This window comes from Anomaloglossus baeobatrachus, chromosome 7 (assembly GCF_048569485.1).
Source record: "Anomaloglossus baeobatrachus isolate aAnoBae1 chromosome 7, aAnoBae1.hap1, whole genome shotgun sequence".
NCBI classification, from domain to species: Eukaryota; Metazoa; Chordata; class Amphibia; order Anura; family Aromobatidae; genus Anomaloglossus; species Anomaloglossus baeobatrachus.
Genome location: NC_134359.1, coordinates 69519925 through 69535454, shown reverse-complemented (window position 1 = coordinate 69535454; position 15530 = coordinate 69519925). Strand labels below are relative to the sequence as shown.

The window sequence follows — 15530 nt, the reverse complement described above, 5'->3', positions numbered from 1 at the left end:
TTTTTGTTACAGATCTTACTTATTTTATGATAAATCATTTTTTTTCACTTTCATTGTTAATTATTTTTAGAAGCGCCTCAGGAGAGGCTTGTAAATGTGAATATGACTGAGACAGATAAAAGCTTAGTCTATCGGTTCTGTAGATGAATGTAATATAATGATGCCCAGATAATCTGTATTTTGGCTGGAGCTGGAGTTTTACATGCAGTCCTTGCACACATCTCATTTCAAGGATAAGACTTTTATCAATCATAGACAAAATACCATTTGCTCTATATTGAAAGATTGTGTCGCCACGATAAATATAAAAATATAGCGTAAGACTTGATTGTAGCTACAGCTGCCACTTTAACGGTGGAAAGTGGCTCCTAAACTCATTTATAAGACTTTATAAGATTTCTCCAGCTCAGTTCTATATTACATTTTTAGTCTGTGACTGCTAAGGATATATATATATATATATATATATATATATATATATATATATATATATATATATAATTAGTTTAGTTTCTTCTGCCGCACTCCAAACCTAGATCCAGTGTACTAAAGCTGGCCATAAAAGGTTGAAGGAACTTGTCAGGCATGCATACTACCGCAAACGTGCGCAGAGGGAATTGCAGTCTCGATGCAAGATTGTAGACATACAGTAGGTATATAGTATTCTCTGAAACACTACATACCAGGCGTTCCAGGTAAAACATACTTTCAAGATCTGGCTAATCCAGACTAGTCGTGTCCCACCCCCGCTGACTCTCCCTAGCTCCAAGCACCACTCCAGATGATTGACGGGTCTCACCTTTGCATGTACATATGGAGAGATCTGTCAGTTAATTGCACGGCACTTGTAAGAGCCGGCAAAGAGCAGAGATGGACTAGTCTGGTCAATGTCACAGTCCTGATTTGCGGTGCGGTTTCCATATTGCAGTTTCTGTTCCGCTCTCCTGTGAACACGGTGTCGGCCTATGCGCCGCATGGACCCTCCTGCTGGTGCTTAGGGTACCTTTTCCATGTCTCTGGGTCAGGCTGTTTCCCTACTGGGTCACTCTCTGGTTTGTGGGAGGGGTTTGCTCTCCTGCTTCACATTCCGGAAAATTGCGGTGCTTCATTAGGCAGCGGTGTTGGCTGGAGCGATGCAAGTCATATTGTCGGGTTAGTTTCAGTAAGTTCCTGGCTGTTTGGTTTATTAATCTTGGTTCTCGACCCTGGACTGCTTCCTGACTGCACTGCCTCATCCCCTGACTCTAATGTAAAAACTGAAGACAAAGAGCGCAAATAGGGTCTTACCAGATATTAAAAATGCGGTGTGCAAGAGATTACACTCACTTTATAGGGTTGTGTAAGTCACAACCACTATGCATGCATTAAGATAATGGCTGCTGACGCAGCCCCACATGCAGAGATCTTCAGTGCAGGAAAGGAGAAGTGGGGTTAATGCCGCAAGATATATTGTTGATTTTTCCTTTTTTGGTCCTGAAGAAGGGAACTCGATCCCTGAAATGCGTTGACCTATGAAATTAAACACTTTTATTTATTGAATCAATAATTTTCCTCCTTTTTGGCGACAGCGTGGCATTAATGCCGGCGTCGCACGGTATGATCTATCGTGCGATCACACGAGCGATCGTACTAGCCCCCGTCGTTTGTGCGTCACAGGCAATTAGTTGCCCGTGGCGCACAAAATCGTTAAACCCCCATCACACGTACTTACCTCCCGGACGACCTCGCTGTGGGCGGTGAACATCCTCTTCCTAAAGGGGGTGGTTCGTTCGGCGTCACAGCGACGTCACACAGTGGCCGGCCAATAGTAGCGGAGGGGCGGAGATGAGCGGGACATAAAATCCCGCCCACCTCCTTCCTTCCGCATTGCCGGCGGGACGCAGGTAAGCTGTGTTCATCGCTCCCAGGGTGTCACACGGAGCGATGTGTGCTGCCTCGGAAACGATGAACAACCGGAGCACAGAAGGAGGACCGACATTTTGAAAATGAACAACGTGTAAACGAGCAACGATAAGGTGGGTATTTTTGCTCGTTCAGTCGTTCGGAGGTGTCACACGGTACGACATCTCTAACGATGCCGAATGTGCATCACGAATTCCGTGACCCCGCCGACATATCGCACGATATATCGTACCGTGTGACGCCGGCATAACACTACTTCTCCTCTCCTGCGCTGATCATCCCCTGACTCTATGATACTGTCTGGTTCCTGACCTCTGATGTCCTCCTGACTACGTCCTTGTCTGTCCCTTTTGTCCCTTCAGGATTCCAAAGACTTTGAGCGGTTACAAGGAGTGAGCGAAAATTCAAACATTTTCCTATACTTTATAATAGAAGTCATAAAAGATGGCAATGGGAAAGCTCAAAAGATGCCCAAAGGTCACCTGAGCATCTTTTTGAGCATCTTGGCACCATTTTATGCTTGAAAAACTGCTCGCATCGGTTTCTTCATTGCTGACTTGAGTTAAGAAAAAAACTTAAAAAAATTACTTCCCAAAACTCTATAAGAACGCTTTAAAAAACCCAAAAAGGTAAAAACTGTCATGAAAAAGTGCTCAGAAAATAAAAGCTAAAAAAAGAGATTGTTGTAAAACATGGCGGCTATCTCAGTGTAGTTTGTGAATTCATATCATTTATAAGGGATTTTGACATCTACATTGTGAGTGAAGAATCGGAACGTTCTACCGTCGTTGGCCGGTTGTATTTTTTCCGTTTTCCGGCTTTGTCTGACAGGGGTTGACATTCCCAATATTGCACATTTTGAGATTCCCAATTACATGTTGTGGTTCTATTTTTTACCACTGGGAGTTAGTCATCCATTGAAAGTGACAACGACGCCGGGACATTTATGTACAAAAGAGAATAATCAGACAAATTATACTGGTGGACCCTTCTCTTTCTGATGGATGAATAACACCATTCTTCCTTCTCAAACAATTTGTATCTCGGTGTAATTGCTCGCAAATGTCAAATGTCCCCTGTAATAAAGGCTCTAGATAAATACTTGATGATGAGTTTGTGGATGTTGGCTCAATAATCTGTATCTGTTTGCTTCTTTCTAGGAGAAGAAGAACGATTAAAAGCCAGCAGTTCTATTAGCCACAGTATGGCAGAGATAAGGTCTCTCATCGCTAAGTCAGAGGTTGCGCTAACAGCAGTAATACCCGCCGCACTTGTGAAGAGCACCAACGGCAGCGCCATCACTGTATCCGAATCAGAAGAAGAGAAAGCCAAGAAGTTATTGTACTGTTCACTATGCAAAGTAGCAGTCAACTCCTTATCACAGCTAGAAGCACACAACACAGGTAACCGGCTCATTCATCTGTAATTCAATGCCTGTAATCTCCCACCGGACCACTAGGGGACCTCACAGATCATTCATTTGTTGGGCTTAAAAGTAATCTGTCACCACATTTTTACTACTTAGTCTGAAAGCAGCATAACGTAGGGGAAGAGACCCTGATTCCAACGATGTATCACTTATGCGGGCTTCACACGAGACGATCTATCGTGCGATTGCACGATCGATCGTACCCACCCCCATCGTTTGTGCGTCACGGGCAATTAGTTGCCCGTGGCGCACAAAGTCGGTAACCCCCATCACACGTACTTACCTCCCGGTCAACGTCGCTGTGGGCGGCGAACATCCTCTTCATGAAGGGGGAGGGACGTTCGGCGTCACAGCGACGTCACACGGCACTCGGCCAATCGAAGCGGAGGGGTGGAGATGAGCGGGACGTAAACATCCCGCCCACCTCCTTCCTTCCGCATTGCCGGCGGGACGCAGGTAAGATGAGTTCATTGTTCCCGAGGTGTCACACGGAGCAACGTGTGCTGCCTCGGGAACGATGAACAACCGGCGCGCAGAAGGAGGAACGATTTTTTGAAAATGAGCAACGTGTCAACGATGAACAAGAAGGTGAGTATTTCTGCTCGTTCACCGTCGCACGTAGCTGTCACACGCTACGATATATCAGACGATGCCGGATGTGCGTCACTATCGACGTGACCCCTACGACATATCGCCCGATATATCGTACCGTGTGACGCCCGCATTACTGGGCTGCTTAGTGTATTTTTTATAAAATCACTGTTTAATCAGCAGGACATTATAATTAGAGGACTAGCCAACCTACTGTCAGGTAGTCCAACCTCACCCGCTCCACTGATTGGTAGCTTTCTGCCTAGGCACAGTGTACTTAGAAAAGACAGGAGAAGAACAGGAGCATTCATAGGCTAGTTATAAAAATAACAACTTTATTAAGTGTATAATCATTAAAAATAAAATTTTTCACAAAAAATGAAAAATACAATACAGTAAGGTGCTAGATGTTAATAAGGATGAAAACCCACTTGTTGATGAGAGCCAAAACAACCACCACACGAAAAATGGGAAGTCTAATAGGGCTCACTAATTATAAGAAAGATTGGGCTGCCTATTCAAGCTGAAAAGTCCACTGATGATTTTAGAATATAACATCAGTACATCCCCAAATCTATCATACTGTCAGTCTGAGCATGTCAGGAGGCAGCATAAATAACCTGACTAAACCAAAGACTTACCCATGATTCAAGCTGTGGCCATTCAATAGTCCCACAGCAACATAAAGAGACCCTCTAACGCACGTTTCGCGGAACAATATAGATGTTCTTCAGGAAAGGTGTAACAAATAATGCCGTGCAAGGACCTTAAATAAGCGGTCACACTGTACACAGAAAACAGAAAATCAGTGAAATGGGTGGGGTTATATCATGGCACATGTACATTGTAGCAATCTTTGCCAATGCAACCTGTAGCTCTAACTTTTTTATCCTCCTTATATAATTTTATGTGCTACCTTTTTTTAACCTGTTGGGGTTTTCAGCATACACCGACCCCGATTCATTAAAATTTTCTTGCTGGTGGTGATGAGGGGGAGGGGGGAAGAGGACAGCACTGATTCATGAAGAGGTGCATGCGTTTTTATGAATCTCGGGCGTCTGATGAGCGGCCGGTGGCACTGTGCGGCACTCCAGGAGTCTTACTCCAGTCTCTAACTGGAGTAACACCACAGCTCATCATAAATTAGATGAGCTATGGCATCACGCCTCTACTGTAGCCCAACTTTACCCAGCTCAGATCATTTAGGCATAGCTGGGAGAAACTGATATGAAAATACAAAAAGCAGTAAAATGTTGCAAATTTTCCAAACCAATTTATGCCAGAAGCTTAATATCTGAAATTATTAGAACTTTGCTTTATTTTCTTAAGGTTCTAAACACAAGACAATGCTGGAAGCTCGGAACGGTGCAGGACCAATCAAATCCTATCCCAGGTCCGGATCCCGACTAAAACTCCAAAATGGCAGCAAAGGTTCAGGACTACAGAACAAAACGTTTCATTGTGAAATCTGCGATGTCCATGTAAATTCAGAAATCCAGCTTAAACAGGTAAAGTAGTCTAATTCTTTTTACCATCCCTTGACCTCTTAATTTACGTCAGCCATCCACTATTTCTTTTTATTGTCTTTTGGCCACATTATACTATTCAGACAAATGATGATGATTCTTGCAGTAAATGTTGGTAATACTAGCAATCCTGTGGCAGGAAATAGTAGGTAGTTGCTCATTCCCTACAATTAGCTGTTATTAAAGGGAACCTGTCACCACTTTTTTGACCTATAAGCTGTGGTCACCACCACCGGGCTCTTATATACAGCATTCTAACATGCTGTATATAAGAGCCCAGGCCGCTGTGACAACATAAAAATCACTTTATAATACTTACCTAATGGTCGATCTGTGGGCCTAATGGGCGTCTCCGTTCTCTGGTGCCGGCGCCTCCTCTTTCGGCCTTCTTTGTCCTCCTTCTGAAGCCTGGGTGCATGACGCGTCTACGCCATACACACTCGCCGGATCTGCGCAGGCGCACTACAATACTTTGATATGCCCTGCTCAGGGCAGATCAAAGTGCGCCTCCTCAGGACCTGAATGCCGGTGAGTGTGGATGACGTCGGACCCGTCATGCACCGCGGCTAAAAAAGGAGAACAAAGATGGCCAAAAGAGGAGGCACCAGCACTGGACAACGGAGACGACCATAAGGTCCACCGCGCGACCATTAGGTAAGTATTATAAAGTGTTTTTTATGTTATACCCCCGGCCTGGGCTCTTATATACAGCATGTTAGAATACTGTATATAAGAGCCCGGTGGTGGTGGCCACAGCTTATAGGCCAAAAAAGTGGTGACAGGTTCCCTTTAACACCGACCAAGGGCAAATATACCATTGGTGCAACCTAGGGGGCCCCAAGAGGTAAGGAGGCCACATACACCTCCAAATCAAGTGGAATTGTGCATTATGATGAGCTATTAGGCTGCAAAGAGTCCATATATTGTTCTTGCACAGGGCCTCTTCTATCTGTGTCCACCCCTGGCTCTCATTCCAGCAATGTATCCAGCCCTGCGCTGCTTGCTATCGTTTTAATAAAATCACTGTGTTATATGCTAAAGATCTCCCAGTTCTCTGGATGCTGAGTTCTGTATAACCCCGCCCACATCACTGATTGACATCTTTCTGTGTACACTGTGTATAGGCAGAAAGCTGCCAATCAGTGGTGAGGGTGTGAGAGAACAAAATCCATTTTGTTCTTATAGTCTCCATCTTGTCTTATAGCTAATATTCTCATACGGATCAGCTAACACTGATGGGTTGGGAAGTTTTACATCTCTGGTCACGCTCCTACTGCTCTTATTGGTTCATAGTTCAGAGGTGACTTTTCCTTTGTCTGTGACCCTATATAACTGGTCACATGTTCTAATAAATGAGAATTCTTTGAGTACACCATATTAAGTGTGTGCTGTATTGATTTCCTGAGCGCTCGTAAATCAAGTCTATTAGGCCCCTTTCACACGTCAGTGATTCTGGTACGTTTGTGCTTTTTTTTAAACGTACCAGAATCACTGACATACGCAGACCCATTATAATGAATGGGTCTGCTCACACATCAGTGATTTATCACTGCACATGTCTCCGTGCAGCGTACCCGCATGTGCGTGATTGCTGCACGGAGACATGTCCATTTTTTTCTGGCATCACTGATGTTCCACGGACCACGCAGTGGTGTGGTCCGTGAAACACGTGCCAGAAAAAAACGTGCATTTAAAATAATAAACATTTTAACTCACCCGGCGTCCAGCGATGTCCTCTGCAGCCCGTGCAGCTTGTTGCTTCTGAGCCGGCTGATTACTGTCGCGCATATTCATTATGCGCGACACAGCCGACCCGGAAGCAGCTGCTGCAGGGGTCACCGCCGGCCGGATGCTGCACCGCGGGAGGATTCAGCACCACGGACAGCGGGGGCGGGCGCAGGTGAGTGAATCTCTAAGTGCAATCACGGGCCACAGAGAACGGAGCCCGGATTGCACTTAGACAACCCACGTGTGCCGAAATTCACGGCACACACAGGGACATGTGCGTGTTTTACACGCCAGTGAAAAACGTCTGTTTTTCACTGACGTGTGAAACGGGCCTTAATTGAAGTTCAAGAGGCATAGAAGGAGTCTGTTTTGCTCACAAGGGCGGGGATCTACAGAGCTCATTAATATAGAAGACTACAAGGCAGCAGGTTTACCAGTCTGCTAGTGATAATCTTCTTCTGATAAAATAGTGATTTTACCAAAATTACACCAAGTAGCCCAACACCCATCACTGGAATTAGGATATTCGCCCCTATATTATGCTGATCTCAGATTAGGTGGCAAAAACTTGCTGGCAGATTCCCTTTAATCCATTCTGCAGCCAGCAATAGACAATGCAACATAGAGACTATTATCAATTATAAAAATTATTTTTCGCCCCTCAAAAAACATGTATTTAAGTAGTAAAAAAAGGGTTCCCAGAGGTGGACAACATGTTTAAACCTGTAGCCGCCAATGCCGACGACTGCAAATTAGATCCTATTAATTTCTAACATTAAAAGGCGTGGTGCCATAAACAGAAGAGGCCACTGTGGAAGAACAGTATATGGGCCTTTTGCAATAGCGCAACATGAAGCACATTTACACCTGCTTTGGAGATAGAAATTCGCCCCCTCACATCTTGGGCCCCTGATTGCACCAATGGCATGTCCGCACTGGGTGGTGCTATTCAGCTCCATTCAATGTTTACTTTCGGCAGCCGCCAGAGTAAAAAACAGCCAATGAATGGGGAGCCAGGTGCCCCCCTCTAATATGATACTATTCACCAATCTCGAAGATATGTAAAATAAACTACCCCTTTAATAGTTGGGAATTTAAATTAGCACATGTATAAGCTTACAAACTCCAGGAAGTCAAATCACTGATGCATATATATACCGTGTGCAGAATTATTAGGCAAGTTGTATTTTAGAGGATTTTTTTTATTACTGATCAACAACTTATGTTCTCAATCAACCTAAAAGACTCATAAATATCAAAGCTTAATATTTTTGGAAGTTGGAGTGTTTTTTTTTTTTAGATTTGGCTATCTTAGGAGGATATCTGTTTGTACAGGAAACTATTACTGTGCAGAATTATTAGGCAACTTAATAAAAACCAAATATATTCTCATCTCACTTGTTTATTTTCCCAAGGTAAACCAATATAACTGCACAAAATTTAGAAATAAACATTTCTGACATTCAAAAAAAACCTCCCAAAAATTAGTGACCAATATAGCCACCTTTCTTTATGATAATCAACATTGCGTGCAGCAGCCACCACAGCCTCCCAGACACTGTTCCGAGAGGTGTACTGTTTTCACTCCCTGTAGATCTCACATTTTATGAGGAACGACAGGTTCTCTATGGGGTTCAGATCAGGGGACAAGGGGACCATGTCATTATTTGTTCATCTTTTAGACCTTTACTGGCCAGCCACGCTGTGGAGTAGTTGGATGCATGTGATGGAGCATTGTCCTGCATGAAAATCATGTTTTTCTTGAACGATACCGACTTCTTCCTGTACCACTGCTTGAAGAAGTTGTCTTCCAAAAACGGGCAGTAAGTCTGGGAGTTGAGGTTTACTCCATCCTCCACCCAAAAAGGTCCCACAAATTCATCTTTGATGATACCAGCCCATACCAGTACCCCACCACAACGTTGCTGGCGCCTGAGTCGGAGTGGAGCTCTCTGCTCTTTACTGATCCAGCCTCTGGCCCATCCATCTGGCCCATCAAGAGTCAAAGGTGCTTTACACGCTGAGACATCGCTAGCGATCTCGTTAGTGATGTAACAGGCCAGATCGCACATACGATTTGCCGAGATCGCACATGTGACCAGCGCTACAAAACATGACCTATGTGCGATCTCGGCAAATCTTATCTGCGATCTGGCGTGTCACATCGCTAACGAGATCGCTAGCGATGTCGCAGCGTGTAATGCACCCTTCACTCTCATTTCATCAGTCCATAAAACCTTTGAAAAATCATCGTCATCGTCTTAAGATATTTCTTGGCCCAGTCTTGACGTTTTATCTTATGTTTCTTGTTCAAAGCTGGTCGTTTTTCAGCCTTCCTTACCTTGGCCATGTCCCTGAATATGGCGCACCTTGTGCTGTTTGATACTCCAGTAATGTTGCAGCTCTGAAATATGGCCAAACTGGTGGCAAATGGCATCTTGGCAGCTTCATGCTTGATTTTCCTCTATTTATGGGCAGTTATTTTGCATCTCTTTTGCCCAACACGCTTCTTACGACCCTGTTGGATATTTGCCATGAAACTCTTGATTGTTCGGTGATCACGCTTCAAATGTTTGGCAATTTCAAGACTGCTGCATCCCTCTGCAAGACATCTCACAATTTTGGACTTTTCAGAGCCCGTCAAATCTCTCTTCTGACCCATTTTGCCAAAGGAAAGGAAGTTGCCTAATAATTAAGCACACCTTATATAGGGTGTTGATGTCATTATGTCGCAGGCGGAAGAGTGGGAACGCCGCTCGTCTGGAATCGCTGGCGCTTGGGTCCGGTGCTTCTGCTCCTCGGTGGCTCGAGCACAGGGCCGGACCCGGGGCTCGAGCAGCGCCTCCTCGCCCACGAGTGAAAAGGGGAGGTTTGTGGTGGGTATTTGGGATGTCGGTCGTGACGCCACCCACGGGTTGTGGTGATGGTAGGCAAGACCGCTGCTGGTGATGGGGGATCCCGGGAGCGATGGCGGAGAGCAGCTAAGGTGTTGACCCCTCCGTAGGTAGGGGCTGTTAGTCCCGGGGCCCCGGTTGGGGAGTAGAGAGGAGGTATAGGTCCAGGTGCCGAGGCGGGGAGGCAGCGTGGGCGCGGGTGCAACGTTGCGGTGCAGCGCGGTGCCGGATGGCAATGTTTTACTCACTCAGACACAGAAGGATATAGTCTCTGGTAAACCAAAAGGCTGGATGGACGGGGCCCACAGCCGGCTGCGGTGTTCTCACTCTCCCCGGACGGGTTGATGGTGGCTGTCATTTTCCTGCACCTGTGTAAGTGTATTTGACTCCTATGGCTTCCCACGGGTAGTCCGCTCCCCGGCGTGTACGTGTCGGGAGAGCCCGTTTGCCCGCAGGCACTGGCCCTTGGATCTCTGGCCCTTGGAGGTGGCTCTTATCCGGACGGGTTGGGCTGTTGCCTTCTGACGGGACTTAGGTGGGAATGAACCCCTGAGGTTCAGACCGCAATCAGATAATTTGACCTTTACGGCGGCTCCTAGCCTGGTCGAGGTATGAGTACCCTGCCTTGGTGCTTGGCTTCAATCTGCTCCCCAGTTCGGTACCAGAGGGCCACCGCCCGACCCCGGTCCTACGGTTCCGCTGACCTACACCAACTCCTGCAGACGGCCACCACCGTCTGCCGACCTTGCTGAACGTGCCTGGGCTCCAACCCAGACACACACAGTTTTCCACTCCTCTCACTTCCACTGCCTACCACAAAGTCCACTGTCTTTTCCCGCCTCCAGGCCTGTGAACTCCTCGGTGGGTGGGGTCAACCGCCTGGCTCCGCCCCACCTGGTGTGGACATCAGACCCTGGAGGGAGGCAACAAGGATTTTGATTGACTGGTGTCACCTACCCAGGGGAGGAGGTGTGTGTGTGATGTTAGTGTACTGTGACCCCTGGGGGTCAAGGCATCACATTTACACCACACCCCTCCTTATTACAGAGGTGCACATCACCTGATTTACTTAATTAGTAGTTGGCTTTTAAGCCTATACAGCTTGGAGTAAATTATCATGTCATCAAAATACTCATTTGCCTAATAATTCTGCAGACAGTGTATGGCTGGACAAGGTTTGGGTGGATACATTGATTCCAATATAATTAGTGTATCTTTTATCATTTCAGCACATCTCCAGCAGAAGACACAAGGACAGGGTAGCAGGAAAGCCAATGAAGCCTAAATACAGCCCATACAACAAACTTCAGCGCAGTCCTAGTATTTTAGCGGTAAGTAACTGTGATACTAGAAACAACCCAAGAAATCTGACCAACTTCAATAGAAAGCAATGACATAACTAAAGATACAATTTTGAGCAGCACAAAGGGACAGCAAGTTGGATTTATTAAAATAAATACAGAATTAGGCTGTGTGCGCACGTTGCGTTTTTTCCTGCGTTTTGGCTGCATTTAAAACTGCATTGTGTCATTGTCAAAATGCATGCATTGTGCTTCCCCAGCAAAGTCTATGAGAAATCAGCAAATTACATGCGAACGTTGCTTTTTTAAACGCAGCGTTTTGGATGCCAAATATTTGACAAAATCGATGTGTTTAAAAAAAGCAACATGTCACTTCTTTTGTGTGTTTTGTTTGCATTTTCCACACATTGAAATTAATGAGGTATGTGAAAATGCAACCAAAATGTTTAGCTGTGCGCTTGTACTGCATTTTTGTTGCGTTCTACATGCTTTTTTGGCAAACAAAACGCAAGTCTTTCGAGCTCTCTCTTTCTATCTGTCGTTCTATCTCGGTCTCTCTCTGTCGATGTCGTTCTCTCTCTCTCTGTCAGTCTCTCTCTTTCTCTCTCTGTCGGTCGGTCTCTCTCTCCCTCTCTCATACTCACCGATCACCGGCGTGGCACAGCGCTACACAGCTATCACAAAGCTCCGGCGGCTTCTCCAGCTTTTGAAAATGCCGGCCGCTCATTATTCCATCTTGTATTCACTGCTTCTCCCGCCCACCGGCGTCTATGGTTGGTTGCAGTCAGATGCGCCCCCATGCTGAGTGACAGCTGTCTCACTGCAACCAATCACAGCCACCAGTAGGCGGGTCTATATCGTGCAGTAAAATAAATAAATAATTTAAAAAAAAAATGACATGCAGTCCCCCCCCCCAATTTTGATACCAGTCAGGGTAAAGCCACATGGCTGAAGGCTGGTATTCTCAGGATGGGGAGCGCTAAGTTATGGGAGCCCCCAGCCTAAAAATATCAGCCAGCAGCCGCCCGGAATTGCCGCATCCATTAGATGCGACAGTCACTGGACTCTATCCGGCTCATCCTGAATTGTCCTTCACCGGTAACCGTAAATCAGGCCGCGGCACAGAAACAGAGCCTCACGATGACAATGAAGTCAGTTGAAGTTCATCCGAGTTCATTCTGATCGCGCAGCTCTGTCTCGCAGCCAGCTATGCTCTATGGGGATGTAGCAAGGCCGAGTGGGAACGCACTGTCAATAATGCATCCAAAATGCATTCAAAATGCATTCAAAATGCATCCAAAATGCATGCACTTTGGATGCATTTTTTTATCAAACGCAGTGTTTACAGTTGTCCAGTCTGACAGAGGGTGCTTTTTTTTCTGCACTTGACAGAGCGCAATGTGCGCACATATCCTTATAGTACTTCTTCTCTTCGATCACATCCAGGATGAAACAATAATGAATATTCATAAAGATATTTGCCAAGTTTAAATAAACCAAATACTAAACTTTTAGAGTTCATTACTGATTACATTATTTATGCATAAGAATTTTAATGATTTCTCATTTGTATGTTCTTAAAGGAGCACTCCGCATTTTATTTTTTTTAGCGCTGGAGAGGTGCTATAAATCCAAGTCCCCTGCCTCCGGTCTTATACTTACCCACCTGCATTTCCATGCTTTTTCGGCGGTGCGCCGGTCTTTCGCCGCCATCTTGTGTCCGTAACGTATTACTGGTCGGAAGTCAGACGTTACGTCACAAGCGCTCAATGAGCAAATGAATAAACATGAAAAATATAATATTTCCAGAAGTGTACTTTTCCCCCTGGGGTCACTTGCAGCATGACATTGTATTGCACTGTAAAGTTGTCACGACTGTCACTGCCTTCTCCCTGTTTTTGGAGATTAGTGGCAGCTTGCGGACTGGAGCCCCTTATTTCAAACTGGGACTCTGCATTTATATGTGGTTTCATTTCTTTCGGTGCAGAAATAGTTAGAGCCAGTTTTTCGGTTAGCAGCTCTCCTGCAGTTGAGGTCAGCAGCTCCTGCTCTGCACACCCCCCATGGGTTTAAATAGCCAGGTATCCCAGCAATCTTTGCTGACTATACAAAACCATTTGTGTACTGGCCCCCTTTGGTGAAGGAGCTGCTGAGGATTCGTTCTTAAGTTGGATCTTCTCCATTTTTGGTTGTATCCCCCTGTTTGTCGCACCTACCCTCTTGTTGTTTTAGTGCAGTGGTGGGCATAGTGAGACCCACCACCTCACTCCTCAGCTAGGACTTTAGTAGGGATTTGTTACGGCTTCAGGTATTCCTGCTTGGTGATAGGTGCTGAGCCTGTATAGGGTCTGGTGAGAAGTTCAGGGTACAGCACCAGATGAAGGCAGGAGGTGTACATCTACCCTCTCACTAGTGCCAGGTCCCACCATTATTGTGTTCCTGGTGTTTCCCCTTGTTGGGTATTTTTTGTTGCGTCTCAGACATTTGTTGGTCTGAACGCGCTCGCCACACACGTAGACAAAAGTACTAGTCCATTTTTATTTCCATTTCTTATTTTTTTACCAAAATGGGAAAAACATCCTATTCAGAAGAATATAGCGGAAACACATTCACGGTGGTACTGTGGTAGTGGGGAGCACAAATAGCTGCACTGTGTGTCCAGACTTCAAACCCTTTTAGTCTGGGGTTGACAGTGAAAAGAACTGTTTAATCTATTTCTTTTGGCCCTATATAGCGATGGCAGCTCGGGATATATACAAAGAAAGGGGCAAGACAGACACAGGCAATTGTTACTGTTGTACTTTTCTTTATATACCAAGGCTTTTACTCCACAGTTGATTAAATTGTGGAGAACGTAACATAAGGTTCACTTGCTTCAATTGAAAGTACATTAACTAATGCATTTCATACTGGTGTGCAATTTGTTTTAAATGTACTCTTGATGGACTTTCCAGTACATTTGGAAGAATGTAGAAAACTTTCAATATTATGTAGCCTCAGCGGTAGAATCCATAATAGCGCTCCGTGGATGGCCACTCCTTTGTGCTCTCTGCAGGGGTCAAGTACTCCAATCAGCAACCTGCCGAACCAGACTCCGCGCTAAAAGAAATGAAAAAAGATGCAATCAGGCTTGTAATATAGGAGGACATATTGAAAGGGGTTCTGCAATTTAGAAATAAAGTGGAGGTCTTTAGAGGCACTGAAACACTGTACTTTAAGTGCTAACACCACTATCACGTTAAATGAACATTCTCATACAACATGGACGGTCATTGCTCGACAAAGAAGAGTATAACACTGTCTTACTGCATCTTATATCCTTCCATATGTAATCCTCTACTCCCTTTAAAACATTTTTCTTGCATCTGTATATGTAAAATCCTAGATATTTCCAGGATTTACAGTTAGGTCCAGAAATATTTAGACAGTGGCACAAATTTTGGCATTTTGTTTATCAAAAATTTTTCAATATACAGTTATTTACCGTAATCAATATGTGTGTGTTGCCCAGAGCTATGGGGTACTCGGTGCCGGGCCATATATGTTCGGGGATGCTGTGCCACGGTTGTATAATGGCCAATGCCCGGTTCCATGACCCTGAGGGTCGCTTTTAAATGGGAATATATACAGGGGAATTGAAAGAGTTTGTATTGTGACGCCACTTGCGGGTTGCGGTTATGGTGATGGAACCGCCACTGCACAGTCTGTTACCTCTGGGTCTGATGGTGCTGGCAGCCTGGATAGTAGGCCCTCCGCAAGTAGGGCTGGGCCCCAGGGAATGAATGGAGGGGTCCGTCGCAGAAAGAAGGGACACAACACGGTGGGGATGCAGTGCAACGTCTGTTTACTCACACTGTTGTTGAGCTGTGGCCCTGAGGACGGCTGATTTAGTCCCCTGGTCCCTTTTGTCCCACTGTCGGGGTGGTGACCTGGTAGTCTCTTTCCCCAACACCTCTCACTTGTTGGTGGGACCCCGTAGCCTGGATCGTTTGTGGGTCCCTTACTGTCTTTTGGCAGTCTCTCATCCATAAAACGGCGGGCAGTGCGAACCCTGTAGGTGTCGGTGTTTTGTTCCGTTCCCTGGCTCAATCTTTACTGCTGGTGCCCCCGGATTCTTGGGTCAGTGATGTCCGTGAAGGTCCCCTCACTGTGCAGGTAT

At 45.6% G+C, this 15530-nt stretch overlaps 1 protein-coding gene across 3 annotated transcripts in view; it reads left to right on the top strand.

Annotated features, from left to right (window-relative positions):
- The window catches only part of ZNF385B (zinc finger protein 385B), an 827307-nt gene that overhangs the window by 782475 nt on the left and 29302 nt on the right, over positions 1 to 15530 (top strand). For all 3 annotated transcript variants that reach the window (XM_075317404.1, XM_075317403.1, XM_075317405.1), the window contains 3 exons: positions 3063 to 3305; positions 5252 to 5430; positions 11300 to 11401. In XM_075317404.1, coding sequence (XP_075173519.1) covers positions 3063 to 3305; positions 5252 to 5430; positions 11300 to 11401 — 524 coding nt within the window. The remainder of the gene's footprint in view (positions 1 to 3062; positions 3306 to 5251; positions 5431 to 11299; positions 11402 to 15530) is intronic.